This window comes from Cervus elaphus, chromosome 12 (genome assembly GCF_910594005.1).
Source record: "Cervus elaphus chromosome 12, mCerEla1.1, whole genome shotgun sequence".
Classification (NCBI taxonomy): Eukaryota; Metazoa; Chordata; class Mammalia; order Artiodactyla; family Cervidae; genus Cervus; species Cervus elaphus.
Window position 1 is genome coordinate 87,800,216 of NC_057826.1, and position 18,557 is coordinate 87,818,772.

The 18,557-nt window shown below is 49.5% G+C and overlaps 1 protein-coding gene and 1 long non-coding RNA gene across 8 annotated transcripts in view; one reads left to right on the top strand and one right to left on the bottom strand.

Annotated features, from left to right (window-relative positions):
* Window positions 1–17,816, top strand: part of PARP16 (poly(ADP-ribose) polymerase family member 16) — a 36,924-nt gene extending 19,108 nt beyond the window's left edge. The window contains exons 5-9 of one of the 5 annotated variants that reach the window (XR_006343951.1): window positions 2,403–2,574; window positions 4,027–4,168; window positions 5,516–5,597; window positions 12,326–12,420; window positions 17,511–17,816. Coding sequence is in view for 4 of the 5 variants with exons in the window: in XM_043919902.1 (XP_043775837.1) it covers window positions 2,403–2,574; window positions 4,027–4,168; window positions 5,516–5,597; window positions 17,511–17,588 (474 nt within the window). In the remaining variant the exon portion in view is untranslated. Of the gene's footprint in view, window positions 1–2,402; window positions 2,575–4,026; window positions 4,169–5,515; window positions 6,940–12,325; window positions 12,421–17,510 lie in introns of those variants that run through there. The other 4 variants (XM_043919902.1, XM_043919903.1, XM_043919904.1 and 1 more) reach the window with 4 other exon arrangements.
* The window catches only part of LOC122704843, a 46,718-nt gene that overhangs the window by 1,361 nt on the left and 26,800 nt on the right, over window positions 1–18,557 (bottom strand). Inside the window, exon 3 of one of the 3 annotated variants that reach the window (XR_006343954.1) lies at window positions 8,271–8,385. The exons of the other annotated variants lie outside the window; for them this stretch is intronic. This is a non-coding gene — a long non-coding RNA (uncharacterized LOC122704843). The remainder of the gene's footprint in view (window positions 1–8,270; window positions 8,386–18,557) is intronic. 3 annotated transcript variants of the gene reach the window in all.

Here is an 18,557-nt window from a genome sequence, read left to right on the forward strand (position 1 = left end):
GGAGTCTCAGGCCCATCCAGATCCCATTGGGTGAGAAATCACAATTTAGTAGACTCCCAAGTGATTCATATATGTGTTGAAGTTTGAGAAGTACTTGCCTCGGGGACCCTCCAAGAGAGTTAGTCATTGAGGAAATTGAGAGGAGCTCCCTCTTTGAGCTCCCCCGCACCTTTTTTTTGGGGGGGGGGTGCCTGTGCTGGGTCATCATTGCTGCACATGGGCTTTCTCTAGTTGGGGCAGGCGGGGCCCACTCTTCATTGGGGTGCGCAGGCTTGATTGCCCCACGCCATGTGGAATCTTCCCAGACCAGGGGTCAAACATGTGTCCCCTTCATTGGCAGGCAGATTCTTAACCACTGTACCATGAGGGAAGTCCCTTTCCTCCCTTTTTTAAAATGGGCAAACTTACTTAACCTCTCAGAGCCTCGGGGTCCTCATCTGTAAAATAGGATGCCATTCCCCACCTTCTGGTGTCCTGATGGGACTGAAACGCTTCTCATATGTGAAGGGCTCTTCCTGTCCTTAAGCACTAAGGAAGCAGTGGCTTCTTTTAGAGGCTGAAGGAGAGGGACTGTGGGGGTGGTTGGAGGGCCGCAGCTTCTCCCTTAGTTGTGTCAGCATCGGCCTTGTCTGGGGGCTGGCTCCATGAGCCGTGGACTCATCTGTAGCTGACACAGCCCCAAGGCAGGAGAGACTTTTCCAACACTGCTGCAGCTGATTATCGCAGTTGGGTTTTGTTGAGGAGGATGGGCTTGTTTACTCTGGCTTTCAGCTTATTGTGGCCAGGCTACTGGGATCCAGGGGCCTACACTTCACACTGGAGCACATCTGAAGAAGTTGTCTGCCAATTCCAGTCTTGTAAGCAAGCCTTCGCCTGGTTGAGGGGTTTGCTGCTTAGAAGCATCTCATCAGAGCCCTTTGGTGGAGTGGATGTTCTTCTTGCCTCTGTCTGAGTTTTCAGTGAGGGGCTTGCTTGAGGGAGCCTGCCTGCCAGCTGAAGCTCTAAGAGTGTTTCCTTGGTAGAGATACTCCCAAGTTCCCTGCTGTTGCGCTGCCCTGCGCATGGTTCTTAAGTCTCGGGAATTGTGTACACATGGCAGGCATAAGCAGAAATGGGTGTGGGGTCAGATCAGAGAATTGCCTCCTTGGAGAAGGTCTGTGCTAGCTTTTGAGTTATGGGGACCTTGTAAAACGGCCAAGCAGAGGCTTGCTTCGTTTCCCCTAAGCTTCACTTAATTGGCTGAGAATTGTGGAAGCCTGGTACCACTGAATAGGGTGTTTCTCAGTTCTCAAGCAGAGGATGTTCAGTGAGCTGTGTGAGGCCATTCAGTCATCTTAAGAAACTGACACTGAGGCCCAGAGATAGAATTTGAATTACAACTTAACTTCAAATTCCATCCACTGGTAGCAGTTACTTGGAATGTTGTGCCGAGGAGGAGTCTGCATCGGTATGAATGAGTGCCATGATTGATATTTTTAAATTGGCATCGTGATTGATTATTGATGTCTACCGTGGGCCAAGGATGTGTTTGCTATGCCTGCTGTAGCCTCAGTTTGGAGGTATTTCACCTGAGAGGTTTCTCTTTTACGTGGCCTGCTTCCTTGTGGAGGCACTTACCACCAGTGACCTGCCTCCTAGAATTTTGGACCTTTTCTTGGTCTGCACCAACACAAAACTTAACCCTGCTTCTCTATAGTCCTGCCTTATTTGGTTACAGTGTCCGGTCTGAGAGATTCTTTTCCAAGTAATGACTCATTACTTCCCCATGTCACTTAGGTGTGACCCCCGCCCCCCTCCTTGCACACAGGGGCATGACTTTGCTTCTGCAAGCCGGTCAGTGTCACCATGCTTAATCCAGCCGTGTAGCAGGGATTACTGATACCCTAAGACACAAGAGCCTGTGATGGAATACCCACCCCTCTCTTGTGCCAGGTATTCTGTGTGGTGCTTTATGTGCATCGAGACGACTCATTGAATCCTTGCCTATGACCCTGTGAAGAAGAGATTATTATCACCACTTTGTAGGTGTGGAAACTGAGGCCCAGAGAATTTATATTACTTGCTATCTTGTTAGAGGGGTAGGCAGGGTTCAAACGTGGGTCTGTTTGGGCTCTTAACACCTGTGTTTTTCTTACTCAGCCTTAAGCACTAGAACTACTAGCATGCCAGGTTAGTCAGCCACATTCACAATCAGTTATACTGTGGTCGGATAGGAATGTGTTTTGTAGTAACACTGTGACGATGTCATGGGATTGTTTGATCTTATGTCTTTTGCTGGGGGAAGGAGAGGCTGGAAGACTTTGTGTTAACAACTCTACTGAAGAAAGACCTGTGTTGTTTTGCCGCACCCACTCGGCACTCACCCAGCCCTGTTTGTTTTCTGTTGATCTCCACCGTTCCAGACATCCTTGTTTGGGGAAGGGACCTACCTCACCAGTGACCTGAGCCTGGCCCTCATTTATAGCCCCCATGGCCACGGGTGGCAGCACAGTCTCCTTGGCCCTATCCTTAGCTGCGTGGCCGTGTGCGAGGTCATTGACCATCCAGACGTCAAGTGCCAAACGAAGAAGAAGGGTGAGTAAGCACTTGGCCCTGATCTGGGCTGCAGGCCTCTGGGTGTCAAAGGCTCTTGCCTTTGGCCCAGCTGTTGGGTGGAACACCCATTGCATGGCAGGGGATGGGCTGGGTGCAGAGCAGTGTAGGATAGAGCCGTCTCCTTAAGGACTGAACACAAGTGGAAAGGATATCACCTACTACAAGGCAGTAGGTCAGGAGTGCCAGCTGAGGGTGCTGATGAGGTCCACGGGACAGCTCGGGGGCAGGGGGCAGTCACGGTGGGTCCAAGTGCTCAGGGAAAGCTTTGGGATAGAGAAGATGAAAATGAGCGTGCGAGGCCAGAGCACTGGCTCCTTGAAGGCAGAACCTGGGTCTCACTCACTCTTGGGCACCTAGTGTCAGCAGGGAGCCTGGTACGCACTTGACATCCAGTAAACATTTGCTAAACTGAAGCTGACGATGCGTCTCAGCCTGTTCCTCCAGGCTGCTCTGCTGTGTGCTGGAGCCCCGGGAGGATGCCAGGGGCGGCTGAGGCCATGGGGGTAAATCCTGGGCTCCCCAGCGAGCAGATGACCAGTGGGCCCCTCGGTGGCCTCTCTGGATCTCCCTTAAAGCTCTCAGACCAGTGGGCTCTCTGGATCTGTCCCGTAAAGCTCTGCCGTCTGCTGTTTTGTCCTGAAAGGCAGAGAAGTCACACAACTGTCATTCTAGACTCCAGAGCTGGCCTGTTGGTTCCACTGAGAAAAGGAGAATCGAGAACACTGTCTGTTCCTGGCCCCTAATGTAAAACAACTGGAATCCTGAGGAACGGGCCCAGGTCTGACGCCACTCTCACAAACCAGACAGCATAAGTATTTGCTTGTATAATTCTTAGGAAGTCTGCACACCGTGACATTAAACATCAGGACAAAACCTTGTAATGTCTGCCGTCACGAAGCTTCGGCCTGTTGTGGGGTTTTTTTGGTGGTTGTTTTTTTGTTTTTTTGTTTTTTTTTGGTTCTTTTCATAAACCTTTTTCATGTTCCTAAAAGGAAAGGTTTTTTTTTTAAAAAAAACAAGTCATGGTTCGAAGGATGGAAGATGAGTGTTCTAGGAAGCTCGAATCCAGAAGGGTTAATTTAAAATGTCTGTTAAAAGACTTGATTCAGATCAAGTCCTGTTGCTAGTCCCAGATGATTTTTTTGTTGTGGCCATCAGTCTGCTGCTTCCCTCTGCTTTCCTTGCTCGGTCTTTTTCTTTTTCACCCTCTTGTATCATTTTTATTTTCCTGTTCCCTTTTTGCTCTTCCTGGTGATCTGTCTGTCAGACTCTCCTGTTTTTTAGTCCCGCTTCCCGTATATAGACAGGCCATTCCTGTGCCTGCCGGGGCCTCTCCACCTCAGGACCAGGAGGCTTGACTTGTTTCTATTCATTGTTTGCTTTTGTTGTTGCATTTCCCCCTGTAAAGTTGTGCTTTTTCTCCTTATTCAGATTCCAAGGAGATAGATCGCAGGAGAGCGAGAATCAAGCACAGTGAAGGGGGTGATGTCCCTCCAAAGTACTTTGTGGTCACCAATAACCAGCTCTTGCGCGTGAAGTACCTGCTGGTGTATTCACAGAAGCAGCCCAGCAGGTGAGAAGGACGGCTGCTGCACGAAGTCCAGGAGGACAGCCAAGGGCTGCATTCCTGGGAGTGGGTTCCTGGTTGTCAGCGGCCCCTCTCCCTCAGCCTACACCACAGCTGTGTATGAGATATAGAAAGCTCTCTGCTTCACGTAAGGGGTAAGGAGTGAGGAACACAGGTTGAATAAAATGTGGTCCTGGCGAGGAATCGCTTTGTTAACACAAATGACTTGAGGGACTGAATGAAGCTGAGACGTGAAGCTGCTTAGCCACCTAGGCTCTGATCACAGGCTGAAATCCACTGATTGGGCTGAGCTGAGAGGTAGGGTGGGGCCAGGATTGGGCTGGAATTCTGATTCTTTGCCGTCTGGCTCAGTCACTTTCCACAGTGACTGTCAAACCACCACCTGCTCCTTTCTGGACCTGAGATGCTTCATCTTTATCTCTAAAATTAGAGTGTTGAATCCAATAGCAGATGAGGCCATTCTAGCCCGTAAGAATCTGAGAGTGGTGGATTCCTCACGCTGTTCCAGCAGTGTGTATTTGGGGGTTTGGCAGGGCTCTCTGGGGTTGGGGGTCACTTTGAGATTTTGTTGCATTGTTGGGAGCTTAGACTTTACCATGATAGAGTTTCTCATGGGGATAAGCAACAGGTGAGCAGGTTAGACAGGGAAAGGGTTTTTGTTAATACTCCTAACTCCTGCTTGTCAGTGGCTTCTATGCTTCAGGATTCAATAAACTAGTAAAATCGTCTCCCCTTAAATCTGGGAAATATGTACAGGGTTCCTAAGTTTGGGGGACAGTATTTTGTGGTTTCAAATCATCTGGCTTTTTCTACTTGAAAATTCCATTCCTTTCCCACTCCTTCCTGCAGTGTCTCTGCAATGCACATTTGGCTGGCTTAGATCATCTCCCAGTGGGTCAGAGAGGATTTCCCCTGCTCAGAGTGATATCTGTGCAGGTCTGAAAGTGAAAAGCCTTGTGCTAAATACCCTGCCACCTGCCGCCATCTGGTCATCTGCCTTAGCGAGATCATCTGTCTAGATACCATGGTCTTGCTTAAGAAAAGACTGGTTATAAAAGGTACAAGAGGAGCTATAAAAGAAAAGATCAGGATGAGCTCATTGCATAGCTGTCTTTGTACATTTAGAAAATGTTCTGGTGAAAGGCATGTCAGCGCCAGGGCAAACAGCTCCAGATTTTTTGAGCGAAGGAGCACGCATGAAGCTTCATTTCATGGCTCACTCAGAGGACGAAATTCATCATTTCATCTTCTCTGAGCCAGAAGTCGTTGCATACCCTTTAAAAAAATATTTTTCTCTTTGTTCCAACATCTCTCCCCCCCACCCCCCTGAAGCAGGGCTTCCAGCCAGCTCTCCTGGGTCTCCAGCCACTGGTTTATGGTCATGATCACCCTGTATCTGCTGCTGCTGCTCACAGTGAGTGTCATCAACTCCTCAGCTTTCCAACACTTTTGGAATCGTGCGAAGAGATAATCTTTCTGGGCCTGGTGTGGGGGCCACCTCGATCCCGTGCCTTATGATAACTCGTTCTGTACCTCCTGTGCCCCCCATCCAGCCAGGTCGAGCCTGGGGGCCACTTGGGGACCACAGGACAATTTTCATATGCCATAAATGTATCAATTGCCTTTGACGATGCTCTCCGCCACTCTTGTCGACGGAGGGCACTGGCCCCTCTTAGCTTTTGGGGGAGGTTTCCTGTCTGTTCCTTCCTAAACAGTCTGAGGGAGTTGGCTTTTTTGCCAGGGCCAAAGGAGAAAGTCCTGCTGCATTTGAAAACAACGTGTCCAGGCTGTCTGTGGGGTGTTTACAATTGCTTCTGGTGGACATCGGCCCTTCTCTTAACGCCTTCTTGGAAGGCAGAAAATGTGTAGTGGGGACTATAAATCACTAGGCAGTTGCCTTGTTTTGACTTGAGACACCCAAGAGGAACAGTCCTGTTTCTCATAAAACTCGGTGGGATCATTTTGAATTCCATCAGCCTTTGTATGCGAGTGCAAAACACTCTTCACAGTTTTCTCACATCAACAAACAGTCCTCTGCTACAGCTGTAACCCCTCCACCCAACCGTGGATGAGAAAGGAAGGAGTCAGAGACCTGATAAAAACGATGAGCAACTCAAGTCGTCTTTTTCTAAAAATTACCAATTGCTGATTACAGCCTAAATGGAACCAAATGTTTGTTTTCTGATTTTTTTTTTTTTAAATAACTGTTTGACAATTTGTTTTTGTGAGCTAAAAGGGGAAATTTCTAAACCTAGAGCCCCATTTGGCCGGTGACCACAGCCTCTTTCCTGGCCGTGCTTTAGAGAAAAAGGATTTGAGCTGCAGGCCTGCCTCCTGCTCTCGTTCTCACGAAGCTGCCTTGATCGTGGCCCGTCAGCCGCAAGTGCCCCACTGCAGGCCTTCTGGGGGTGGCCGGCCTTTGAAGCAGAGGCTGGCCTCAGTGTGCCGCAGGTGTGGGGGGGGCCACGCCTCCCTCCCAGGGCCCGCAGGTCTCTGGGACTTGGCCTGAGCTTTAAATGCGCAGGAAGAGCCTCGGACTGCTCCGAGAGCACTGGTTCTACCTGCTCTACTCTCTGCCCCTCCTTCCCGCCAGGCCCAGCCATCACGGAGCCCTGATTTTGGGGGGAGATTTCTGTAAAGAAGATGGAAAGTCATTTTTCTATAATTTGTGAAGTTGTGAAAAAGCCACTATCATGGTTTCTACATTGAATATTGGAACATTTCAGAAATAATAAAGATATTTTTCTAATTTCCAAGTTGCCTTTGTGACTGCTTTCAGCCTCAATGTGAGGCTGCTGTGTATTCATCATTGTGAAAAATTTCATCCTCTCTTTCCTTCCATGTTCGAGGTGTCCATTTTCTGGAGAGTATATATCTCTAGGATATCCATAGGCATTACATTTATAGTCATTGATTTAGCAAATATGAGCACCTGCTGTGTACCAGGCACTAGAAATAGGAGCAGCATCAGGTCCAACTACCCCTGCCCTCATGGAACTGACAGTCTAGCGAGGTAGACAGACCAACAGACATTCTCAGGAGTGAAGTCGGCATTATAGGATATTATAAAGGAGTTCTGGAAAACAGTTGGCAAGGTATCTTAACATGGTCTGGGGTCACCCTGGAGCCTACAAGGCACCTCTCATGTACTGATTTCTTTAATCCTCACAACAGATAAGAAAGTGAAGTCCCAGAATGTTGACTAGCTTGCCCAAAGTTACATGGCTAGGAAGTGGCAGAGCTGAGGGTGGAACCTGGCTTCACTGTCAGTCTCGTAAGCGCCATGCTATACAGCCCCCCTGGGCTCCCAGGAAAGGGGATGTTCACTGACTCCTGAAAAAGCCATCAGTGTTAGGCTAAGAGGTGGAGGAAAAGTGTTTCAGGCAGTGTGATAGCACATGCAGAGACATGGAGTTTTTGCTGGAGAAGCTAAAAGCAGGAGTGGGTCATAAAGGAGGAGGCTATGGTGAGAAGTGGGGCTGGAGAGATAGGCAGGGGCCAGATCATGAAAGACCTTAAAAGCTGTGGGCTGGGGAAAGCCATTAGATTTTAAGCAAGGAAATGACATGATCAGAATTGGTTTGCAGAAAAATTACTTTAGCTGGTAGTTGGAGAATGGATTTAGGATTATTTTGAGGATTAAAAGAATTTGACAGTTACAGTAGAGCAAGTAACTGATATGTTTCAGCTGCTGCTATTATTGTTATTTGTTTTCAGTGGCCCAGCAGAGGAGATTATAAGGAGGAACATGCAAAGTAGAGCACTAATGTCCAGGGACATTGGAACAGTGAAGTGTCACAGAAGTGAAAAGGAAGTCTTGGTGAGCAGTGTCAAATGCTGCCAGACAGTTGAGATTATACCAGAGAAGTATTTATTGGATTTACTGAGTTGGGGATCATTGGTGAACTTGGCCGGAGCAGTTTCAGTAGAGTGCAGCACAGGGGATGTGAACCAAGTCTGACTATACAGATCTGACAAGAGCACAGTTTCCAGGGGTTGTCAGACAATACTTATTTAAAAACTAACCCGCCTTTTCCTGAGGTTTCTGTTCTTTTCCACCTTCCAGAAAAAAAAGGTTGTACAATACCTGATGTGACTCTGGGACAGGCACTGGGCTTATGATGGGGACATGAGGATGGTTGAAGAACGGTCCTGACCTCCAGGAGCCTCCAAGCCAACGGGCTCCAGGGACAGATATGTTCCTATATGAGGGAAGGAAATTGCTGGAGCCTGGAGGGTTGGAATAGACATGAGGGAAGACTAGGACAGGACAGGGCCACTTTATGACTTTCATGAGCCCTGGGCACTTTTGCCTTCATGGGCCCCTTTATCTAAAAAATATCTAAAATTATACTTTAGGACTGTGTTGGTATAAAGATGAATGTATTACTATTATATACTAAAATGTCTTCCTCCATTTAAAAGCTCATCCCACCCCCCCGCCCCCCCGCCTTCTACTGTTTCTTTAATTGGCTGTACTGGGTCTTAGTTTCTGCATGTGGGATCTAGTTCCCTGACCAGGGATTGAACTCAGGACCCCCGCATTGGGACTGCAGAGTCTTAGCCACTGGACTATCAAGGAAGTCCCTTTTCCACTTTTAAAGGGAATTAAATCCTTTTTGTGATATGGACTCTAGGCCCTATGCCTACTATGCCTGGTGGTTGAACCAACTCTGGACGAGGGTCACGGGATAGTGTGGGGTCCTGGGGGGTAGTGTGAGATCCCTGGGTGCCTGGGGATAGAGAGGCAGGAAGGAAGCAAACCCTAGTCTCAATTCTGTTTAGCACCAACTCCACATCTAAGGCAGACCCATTAGGCCAACAAGGTCAGGACAGGGCAGAATTGGCTCCTGGGAGTTGAGAGTTCAGGGGGCTCCTGCTGCAGACACTTTCATAGAGGAGGAAGCCCCTAAGGGCCAAGAGCTCCACCGGGCAGCTGATGGCAGACGAGACCAGATGGTGCTTCATTTGGAGCTGCCTTGGTCTTGTCAAAGCAACCTCATTAGCCTCTGTCACTAATGCCACTGCCAGGGCCAGGGTGAAGGGGACAGTTATGGGAGGTGGCAAGTGGACTTTTCACTGGCTAGGTCCCTGCTTCTGAGAAGTGCCAAGGATCCCATGAGCTGTCACTTTCCACCACAAAAGGAAGGATTTTACTCTGGGCTTTTGGATAAGTGTACAGGTGTATGTGAGAGAGATGTGGAGGAGGGATGTGGCCCATTCTTGTTTCTATTTTGTAAAACACCGATTGCCTGCAAAACCAGTAGTGGGTGGGAAGATGTAATTTTAAAAGCCCAATTCAGATCTTTTTCTTTAGAACTTATCCATCTGAGCCCATTCCTGCTGCTAAGCCCTGGAAGTTTGTCCCGACTTGGAATCAGCCAGACTCACCCTCCTCATTGCCATGGTGATTCTTGGTAGGGGGTGGGGTGGGGCTGGATCTAGCTCCCTAGAAAAAACCAGGACCAAACCTCTCCCTAATCCCCTTCCACAGCCCTCCCCTCCCGTCCCCTCCACCCTGCCCCACTAAGAGAGTTTTCCATCTCTTGGCCTTTGTTTGTTTTTGCTTTTGTCAGTCTCTCACCTCTGGATGGGTTTCTGTTTATTTCCAAACTGTCTGGGGCCATGCACCATGGAGACAGTGTCCTGGGCTGCCTCTAGCTCTGATCTGGTTAGAATAAGCCCCTCTCCTTCGCATGAATCTCCAACCTGACATTTGGAACATCCAAAATAAATCATAATATTCTGAAGTAAGATAGAAACCACCATCTCCACCCACTCCTGTTGGCACTCTTATCCACTTGGAAAGAGTTTTTAGAAAATTTCCAGTATTCCACTGCAGTGCCCACATAGCACAGCCCTGAAAAGGGGAAGAAGCATTTACTGAGTACCTACTGTATACCAACCACTGGGCGAGTCTTTGCTTGCATTAAAAATCTGGTGGTGAAAGTGATGTTTCCTGCAGTAAAATTTAACTGCAAGCTCTTTGAGGGCAGGGCCCAGGTCATCTGTGTAAACCCAAGTATCTAAGATATGGTGGAAGCTTAAGAAAAGCTTGTTGACTGAATAAATGGATGAAAGGATGTACGAAATTTCTTTGCCAGAGTAGAGGGTAATGTCAGCAAAGATGATTGAGGTCAGACAAGAAAAAATTGATTGGTAAGCCAGTACAGATGGATGAGGGTTTCAGAGAATGTTGTGGACATTTTTCGATTGATTTCAGAGTCTCATTCTCTGTCACCAAGAATACCTTTTGGGAGTAGTTTGGGGTGGAGAGGACAGAGTCTTTTAAAAGTTTCATATTTAAAGGCTCAGACTCAAAATGCAAATGGTCCTAAGGGATTAAATTATTGATTTGATGTTTATTCATACACAAGTGCAAATGACTGAAAAGGAAGCCTTTCCTAAGAACAGGTTTTAGTAAGAGTTGAGAAGGGGCTGGGGAATGGTGAGAGAGAAATCGCTGGAAGTTCAAGGGTGAGTGGAGTTTTGACCATGTGAGGAGGTAGGGGGAGAGGGCTGAGGCCACTGGAGTCAGACTTACTTGATAACTTAACCCCCTTTGGCCCAGTGAAATCAGCCTGCTGTGCTGACAGGCCCTTCTGCCCTGGCAACCCTGGTCACTTCAGTCAAACTGTCTGCTGGTGGGGAAGGAAGGAGGCAAGGCTGGTCCGAATTCCTGGCAAGTATGGACTGCATACCATTTAAAGGTGTTCTTACTGTTCTCAAGCATGTCCAGGCTATCCCAAAGAGGTCCATAACACATTGCCTGTCAGAGGTCTGTAGGGATTTAAAACTAGAACATCAATAATATTTTTAGAGGGTTTAAGTATGCTTGAAAAGCATTTATCATCTTAGTTTCTGACCCACTTATTTCTTTGGTTTGATATCTCTTCTTGTCCCCTGTGGTCCATATCACTCTCCTGGTACCGAATCCACCTTCCCGGTGGGGAACCAGTTTCTTTCCATTCTCGCTGGATTTTGGTAAAGCTGAAGACCCCTCCCATCCACACACTTTAGGGGTGGAGCAGTGGCTGAGGCCCGAGCCAATCAGTGAGTTTCAGCCCCACACCTCTGCCTCGTGATTGGTTCAGACATGGGCATGTGACCCAATCAGACTCTCCAAGGAGATTTTTTTTCTCGAACTGCTAGGAAAGAGGCTTGTATTCCTCCTGCTGCCATCTTGCTGCTTTGGGAGGCCTCAGGCTGATGCCAACACAGCTGGAAAGCAAAGCCAAGAGGGGAAGAGGAGCAGGGTCACGATGATGATGTTTGAGTACTGAATGCAGTTATGCCTGGAGCTGGATTTTTCACTTAAGACCAATGTGGTGGTTTAGTTGCTAAGTCGTGTCTCACTCTTTGCGACCCCATGGACTGTAGCCTGCCAGGCTCCTCTCTCCATGGGATTCTCCAGGCAAGAATACTGGAGTGGGTAGTGATTTCCTTCTCCAGGGGATCTTCCCAACACAGGAATCAAACCTGGGTTTCCTGCACTGCAGACAGATTCTTTACCGACCGAGCTACGAGGGAAGCCCTGGTAGCTCAAATGACCAATTAATTCCTCTTTATTTAACAGAGTTTAAATTGGGCCTTGTGGAGAATACAAGGACGGAGTCCGTAACTTATACCCATTGTCATCTCCGGTGCTCCGTTATTTTTGGTGTAAACCTTTTATTGAATATATAAAGATGTGGTTTTCAGATATATGAGTCTGAATTGTTGAATTTTGACAGTCCGCACCCCTGGACTATACCCACAAGGCACTCAAACCAGTGCAAAATGAGAATTGGGCAACACACATACAAAACACCATATTCTGGGGTATTCTGCAGCCTTAGCATCAGGGTGTTTCCTTGGGTCATCTTGCACTTTTCCAGAAAGTCTTCCGGCCTAGGGAACCCCAGAGTATTCTGAGGTCTGTGAGGAGCAGAGGGGAGATGAGACCAGGGCTCCGGGTTATAAATTATACTGGCGCACCTTGGCCCTCCAGAGAACCAAAGGTTGACTCTGTAGCAATAGAAGGAATGAGGGAGAAAGGCACAACCATTTATCAAGTGCCTCCTGCATGATGGGCATATCAAAAGAATTATTTGATCTTCACAGTGTCCTTTCAAGGCAGATACTATTGCCTTTATTTTACAGGAGAAGAAAGAGGCTTGGAGAGGTGACTGCCCAAGGTGAAAAAGCCCGAAAGAGGCAGAGCCAAAGCTGACTTTAGAGCTGAAATAATAAGACAGGTAAATGCGAGGCCGCAGCTAGAGGAGCTGCCTGAGCAAAAGGGATCTGGGCTGATGGGGTAGGAGGCTGGAGTGGGCAGCACAAGGATCAAGGTGTGCCAAGGGAGCTCACTTCCCAGGCAAAGACCGTTAGCTCTGCCATGTCTCATAAGCAGGTGCACCTGGATGCTGGAAATGGGCACAGGGGAGGTCTCCCTGACACCCACACTATTAATGAGAGCTTCGGGCTCAGCTTCATTCACCTTTCCAGCCCCATCATTGCAGACCCAGTAGGTGAGCTCTGAGGGGCACGTGGCCCTGCATGTGGGGCACGGAGGGACGGCCTCTGCTTTCCACCCCCACTGCCTGCTCAGAGATTGGGCCATCAGCCTGCTCTGATTCAACTGACTTCTTCTAAACCTTGCATCCAGGGGCTGCCAGCAGCCAAATCCCCCTGACTGTCTGAGATGTTCTCGACATCAGAGAATAAACAGTCTCCCCTGTCCAGCCAGCTGTGCTGAGCAGCATCCTGTCTCCCAGCCTGCTTGGCCGGGTGGGGCTGCAGCCCTGCGTCCACCTCCAGCAGAGGCCCGGGGGGCCTGGTGAGTAGCTGGAAGGGAGAGGGGAGGTGGCCATCTGTGTTCAGACTGCACAGCACACTCCTCTGCCTGAGTCCCCGTTTCGCCCCCCTGCCAAGCACCTCAGCCACTCTTGGCACAAGCTCTTTATTTGTAGTAATGACTCTTGTGACCAGACAAGGTCAAGACAAGGCCACTGTCCTTAGGTTTGGAGCCCCTTCACCCTTGCCCAGAAAGCTGCCTGTGGAATTTGAAGCTCCCACATCATTCTAGGTAGATCTGAAGGCATCACACCTCTAAGGCTTGTTTTACAGAGGTGGACATCGTGAGTCAGTGCAGAAGCAAGGCTAGACCCCAGGCCTTTTTATTTTTTTGCTGTCTACTACCTTGGGATGTTGTGGCTAGAATGACGTGAGGGGCTCTGGGTGAGAGGGGTGGCCCATGTTTTTGGAGAGGAGCAGAGGTGTTTTCATCCTACGCCTGTTTTGGAGATCAGTCTTGCGGCTGAGCCATTTCCTGAGGAAGCAAGGTCTCTGGAAAAGCACTGTTCACCCGCCCCTCCTAAATCATCCTGTTGGGAGTGGAGCTGGGGCAGCAGGACCTGAGTGGGGCTCTGCCACGTCCAGGATCCAGCGCCCAGTTGAGGCTTGGCCAGGGTATAGGAGGTGGCCAGGGCCAGAGGGCAGATTACTTGGGAAGGGGATGCCCTGGCCAGCACACACCATCTGCTTTTCTGCTTTAGGGCTCTGGCCTGGGACTGCGGGGGAGGAGAGAGAATACCTCAGCCTGTCTGCAGAGAGAATTCCTCTAGGAGCCCCCTCTGGCTGCAGACAGTGTGGGAGCCCAGGGTAGCCTGGGGGTCTCTGTGGACGGCTGTCTAACTTTCAGTCTGTCTTGGCCTTCTTTTATCTTTGTCTAGCTGCGTGTATCTGTGGATTTATGTGACAGTTCCACATTTGTATGTGTAGGCAGCTGCATTTCCAGTCGGAATTGAATTCCTCAGGGGGAAATTGTGTGCTTCTGTGTTTGTGTGCACGTTTATACATCCACATCTCTGTGTAAGCTCATGTGTGTGGGGGTATCTTTGAGGGAAAGTTTAGGCCTCTGTGTCTTTGCATAAATGATCTATGCCTGGTGGGAGTACACATGTGAGCATTTAGGTTAGTTTTGTAAAAACATGCACTTGTTTTTGTTGATGTATTAAGTTGAGGCATATGCGTCTTTGAGAGCAAGGGCATAGATTTGTCACTGATATGTTGGTGAGTCTCTGAAAGCTGGATGCTTGTCTGTTTACTTTTGTGCAGAAGCATTCATTCACTCAGTCTTCAATTCATTCATAAAGTGATTTGCTCATTTACTAACAGACATCTTCCAAGTGCTTGCATTGTGACTGGCCCTATGCTGGCACAGGGGATTTAGAGAGGTGTCTAGCTCAGGTCCTAACATTTGAAAGGCCCCGGGGAAGTATACAAATGAAGGCTTATGTTTATGTCTAAATATTTAAATGTTCTAAGTCAAAACAGCAAGCAGCTAAATGAAAGACTCCTAATAACTGGAGGGCTGGGTTTGATTTGGAATTCCCAACTCCTGAGTTTTGTGCTGAAACTCAGCAACACAGAGCGAGTGGCCCAGCCTCTCCTTCCCCATCCTGGCTTCATCCTGTAGCTCACAGGCATGCGTAATTCTTCACATGTGTCCAGACTCCGTGTGTATCCCCCTTGGCCACCCTTTGTGCCTAGGGGTGCCCACACCACTGCCAAAGTCTACCATATGGCTCTGAGCTGGAACTAATGCAGTCTCACAGACCTGGTTTGTAGTCTAGCAGTGGGGCCTGGGTTCCGGGTCGGCCCATCCTCTTGACCCCAGGGACTTGTCACTGTGTGGGATCGTGGGGGTCAGAATAGAGCCAGAATGTGGCCATCTAAAAGGTAGACCTGGAGTCAGGACCCTTCCTGCTTGTTTTCTCATAGAACGGTGTCTCTGTGTGTCTGCCTGTGTGCTTGGCTGTGCATGGCCATGGATGTATTTTCCTGTTCATCTTTGTTGTGTCTTCCAGAGGGCAGAACCCACAGCTTTTCTCCCCTTCTTCCCTCACCTGCCTTAGTGAGGGCTTAGGACTGTGAGACAGGCTGGGGTTGTGGGAGGAACACTGAGTCCGAGTCTCAATCCTGTGCTCAGCTTGGACCTGCTCTGTGATCTGGCCTCAGTTCCCTCATCTGTTGGAGTGGCGAGGTTGGGTTACCACGTCTTTAATTCACAAGCCTTACTTGGTTTACGGAAGGAGTGGGATTGATTTCCTGAGTTAATTACTTTCTAGAAGTTCAAATTGGGAGTGCTTCGTTGTAGACTGTCTGGGTTCATACAGAACCAGGTTTGAATCCCAGCTTTGCCATCTGCGCTGTGCCTCCTGAATTGTTACTCCCCCTCAGGGTGGCGGTGATGACTGAACAGGATAAACATGCGTAGAGGGTGGAGCGTCATGCCAGGCTCACAGTAGATGTTCAATAGACATTAGCTTCTGTCCTCATGTAGGGTCTTTCCAGCTTTCTTACCTTATAAATTCTGGGTTGGTAGACATGTCTAATTGAGATAATTGGAACCTCCTGTTTGGGGAGCTCAGGCGCTATGTTGCTTGAGGGGGCACAGTTGGATGAGACAGTCTGGCCCTTCAGTGCCTTCTGGGAGGCTGCCAACTCATATGTGTGTGAGCCTCTCCCTCCACTCCATTCTCTGACTTGGATCTTTGACATTTTCTTAGTTTTTACGAAAAGCACCATGGAACACAGATCCAACGCTCTTTTCTGACCCGATTCTGCCCCGAGCCCATCCCTGGTGCTGCAGGAAGCTGAGCTAAGTAGGGTCAGGCCACAGGGAGGAGCTGGGTCAGGGAAGGCCTCGGGCCGCCCGACATGTCTGGGCCTGTCTGACACCAGCCCCAGTAGTGGGCAGCCCCAGCTAGGCGGCGGGCACCTGTCTTCCATGATTGATGCTCCTTGATTGAGGGCATCACTCTGCTCCTGCGCATGTGGCCTTAGGATCCGGGAGCACTGTGGAGACTGAGGAGACCTCCATAACTCCTGTTCCCCCAAGTCTTCCAGAATGGCTAAGTTCCAGCAGGAATGACACGGAGGGGGTTGGGAGAGGCAGGTGACGGCGTCTCTCAGCCAGGGCTGGTGGGAGTGGCCATCTTGGGAATCCCCTGGAGCCTGTGAAAACTGGCAGCTCTTGGACTCTCCGGAAATATCCCTGACCTGGAGGGAATGAGGGAGGGGTCCAGGGCCTAGCCAGGGATTCTGAAATGAGAAATGCGCTGAGTATGAGCTCAGGGTAGCTGAGGTGCTGAGGGAGGCCCTCAAGGAGAGGGTCTGCCCTTGAGATCATCCTGGGCACCCCTCTGACCCACCCTTCTACACACACACATGGGTGATGGAGAACTGGTTTGATGATCTCTCAGCTCCAGAGGTGACTGGACAGGTAGGAGCAACTTAAACTGCAAAAGTCCTTCTGGGAGTTATTTTGTTATCCCCCCATCATCACTGGGCTGCTCTATTTGGAGCCAGAACTGGAAATTTTCCTCTTAAAAAAAAAAAAATGAAAACAAGGGCACAAGTGGGTTGAGCCCAAAATCATGTGTTTAAGGAAATTTCTGCTTCATGCTGGCTAGGGCAGGGAATGTCTGGTTAAAGAGCTGCTGACGGCCAGGGTCTCTGTAAGTAAACAGACCGCCTCTGGTGGCCATCCTGAGCTCATTTCCCTCACCGGTGTGCGAGGAGGGTGAGGTCACCCGAGGAGGGCCTCCTGGGCATGCAGTTTGTCAGTGAGTAGGTCGAAGGCCCAGTGAGCGCCAGCGGTCTCAGTACGGCTGTCCAGTTATCGCGAACAGCTGCTTCTCATGCAGGCAGTTCTGACACCCTCCTACACATGGTCGTCTGTGATGGGATTCCAGCCACATCCATGATCTCACAGCCGGGGGTGTTCCTGGGAAATTTGGGATTCATTGTGCAGTCCCTTGCTTCCATGCAAGGCCCCTTCCTCAACCAGAGAGCGGGGTCTCCTTTGGTCTATGGAGAGAGGCACCTAGGTTGGGTTCGGTTGCAAGGAGTGGCCTCTGGAAGTACAGGCCCGTGTCCTGCCCCTGTGGACAGCAGGCTTTGGCGGCACGCACCACTGCCTGTCTCCTGGGGCCAGACAGCCAGGTCCACTGGGGGAGTTTCCATGAGCAGAGAGCCCAATTCAGGGGAGGTGGGGTGGGGAAGAAGCCACAAAACTCTCTCTGTGTCTCCTGAACAGGCTCTTGCTAAGCACAGCAGTCGCCAGGTGAGGCTGTTATGGCGTTTGGGAGCCCTGCAGCAGTTGTTGAGGAGCAGCTGCCAGAGGCTGGGTCATGCTCTGCAACCTTCTCCCTGGTCACCCTGTGCCATCCTCACTTCCCCTCCCGGCTGGGTGGTGGGGAGCCATGAGCCTCCAAGTAGACAGGCGGCCAGCAGCTTCTTGGCAGTGAGCCTCAGCTTTTCATTTCTTTGTGTCCCCCAGAATCCTGACCTTACAGGGGACTCATCAGTCACACAGCCCTACCCCACAGAGCAACCGGCCCGCTCAAAGCCCACCTGACTCACCGCAGGCTGATCGAGAAACGCTGACTGGCCAGCTCCCAGAAGACTCACTGCCTGCTTGATGCGCAGCCTGACTGACCAATAAATCTATGTATTCAACAAATAGTAATTGAGCACCTTTCTTGTACCCACTGTTATGCTGGGTGCAGGGGATACAGTAGTGAACAAGACAGACAAGATTCCTACTCTTAGGGAGCTGACAGCAAATAAAACAATGACAGAGTGATGTGTGTGTGTGTGTGTATTTTTGTTTGTTTTTAATTTTTAAAATTTTAAAAAGAAATTTTTGGCCATACCATGCAGCATGTGGGATCTTAGTTCCCCAACCAGGGATTGAACCTCCACCCCCTACACTGAAAGTGCAGAGTCTTAACCAGTGGACCACTAGGGAAGTCACAAGGGTGTGATATATGTATGTATTATGAAGAAAATAAATAGGATTCTATAGGAGAGAGTAGCCATCAGGCCCTACCCTGGATATAATGGTCAGGGAAGACCTCCCAGATGCATAATCTGAGAATTGGGGAATGAGAATGAGGGGGAAAAAAAGGAAACATTCAGCGAGCCTGTGGAAGAACTTTCCAGATAGAGTGAAAGCAATGCTGAGGCCTTGAGACAGGGAAGAGCTTGGTGTCACCCTGGAATAATAAGACTGATTTGACGGAACGTGGCGAGTGAGCAGAGGGCGGCATAAAGCTAAGGTTGCAGAGGAGGCCAGAGCAGACCAGACAGGCCTTGTAAGCCACAGGAAGGAGTTAGGTGTGAGGGGAAGGCCTGAGGACTTTAAGCGAAAGTGTGACACATACTCAAGAAGAAATACATAGGGACTTCCCTAGTGGTTCAGTGGTTAGGACTCCGTGCTTCCAATGTAGGGGCATGGGTTTGATCCTTGGTTGGGGAACTAAGATCCCACATGCCACATGGCCAATTAATAGATAAATAGCACCTAATGCTGGTTCTGAGGTAG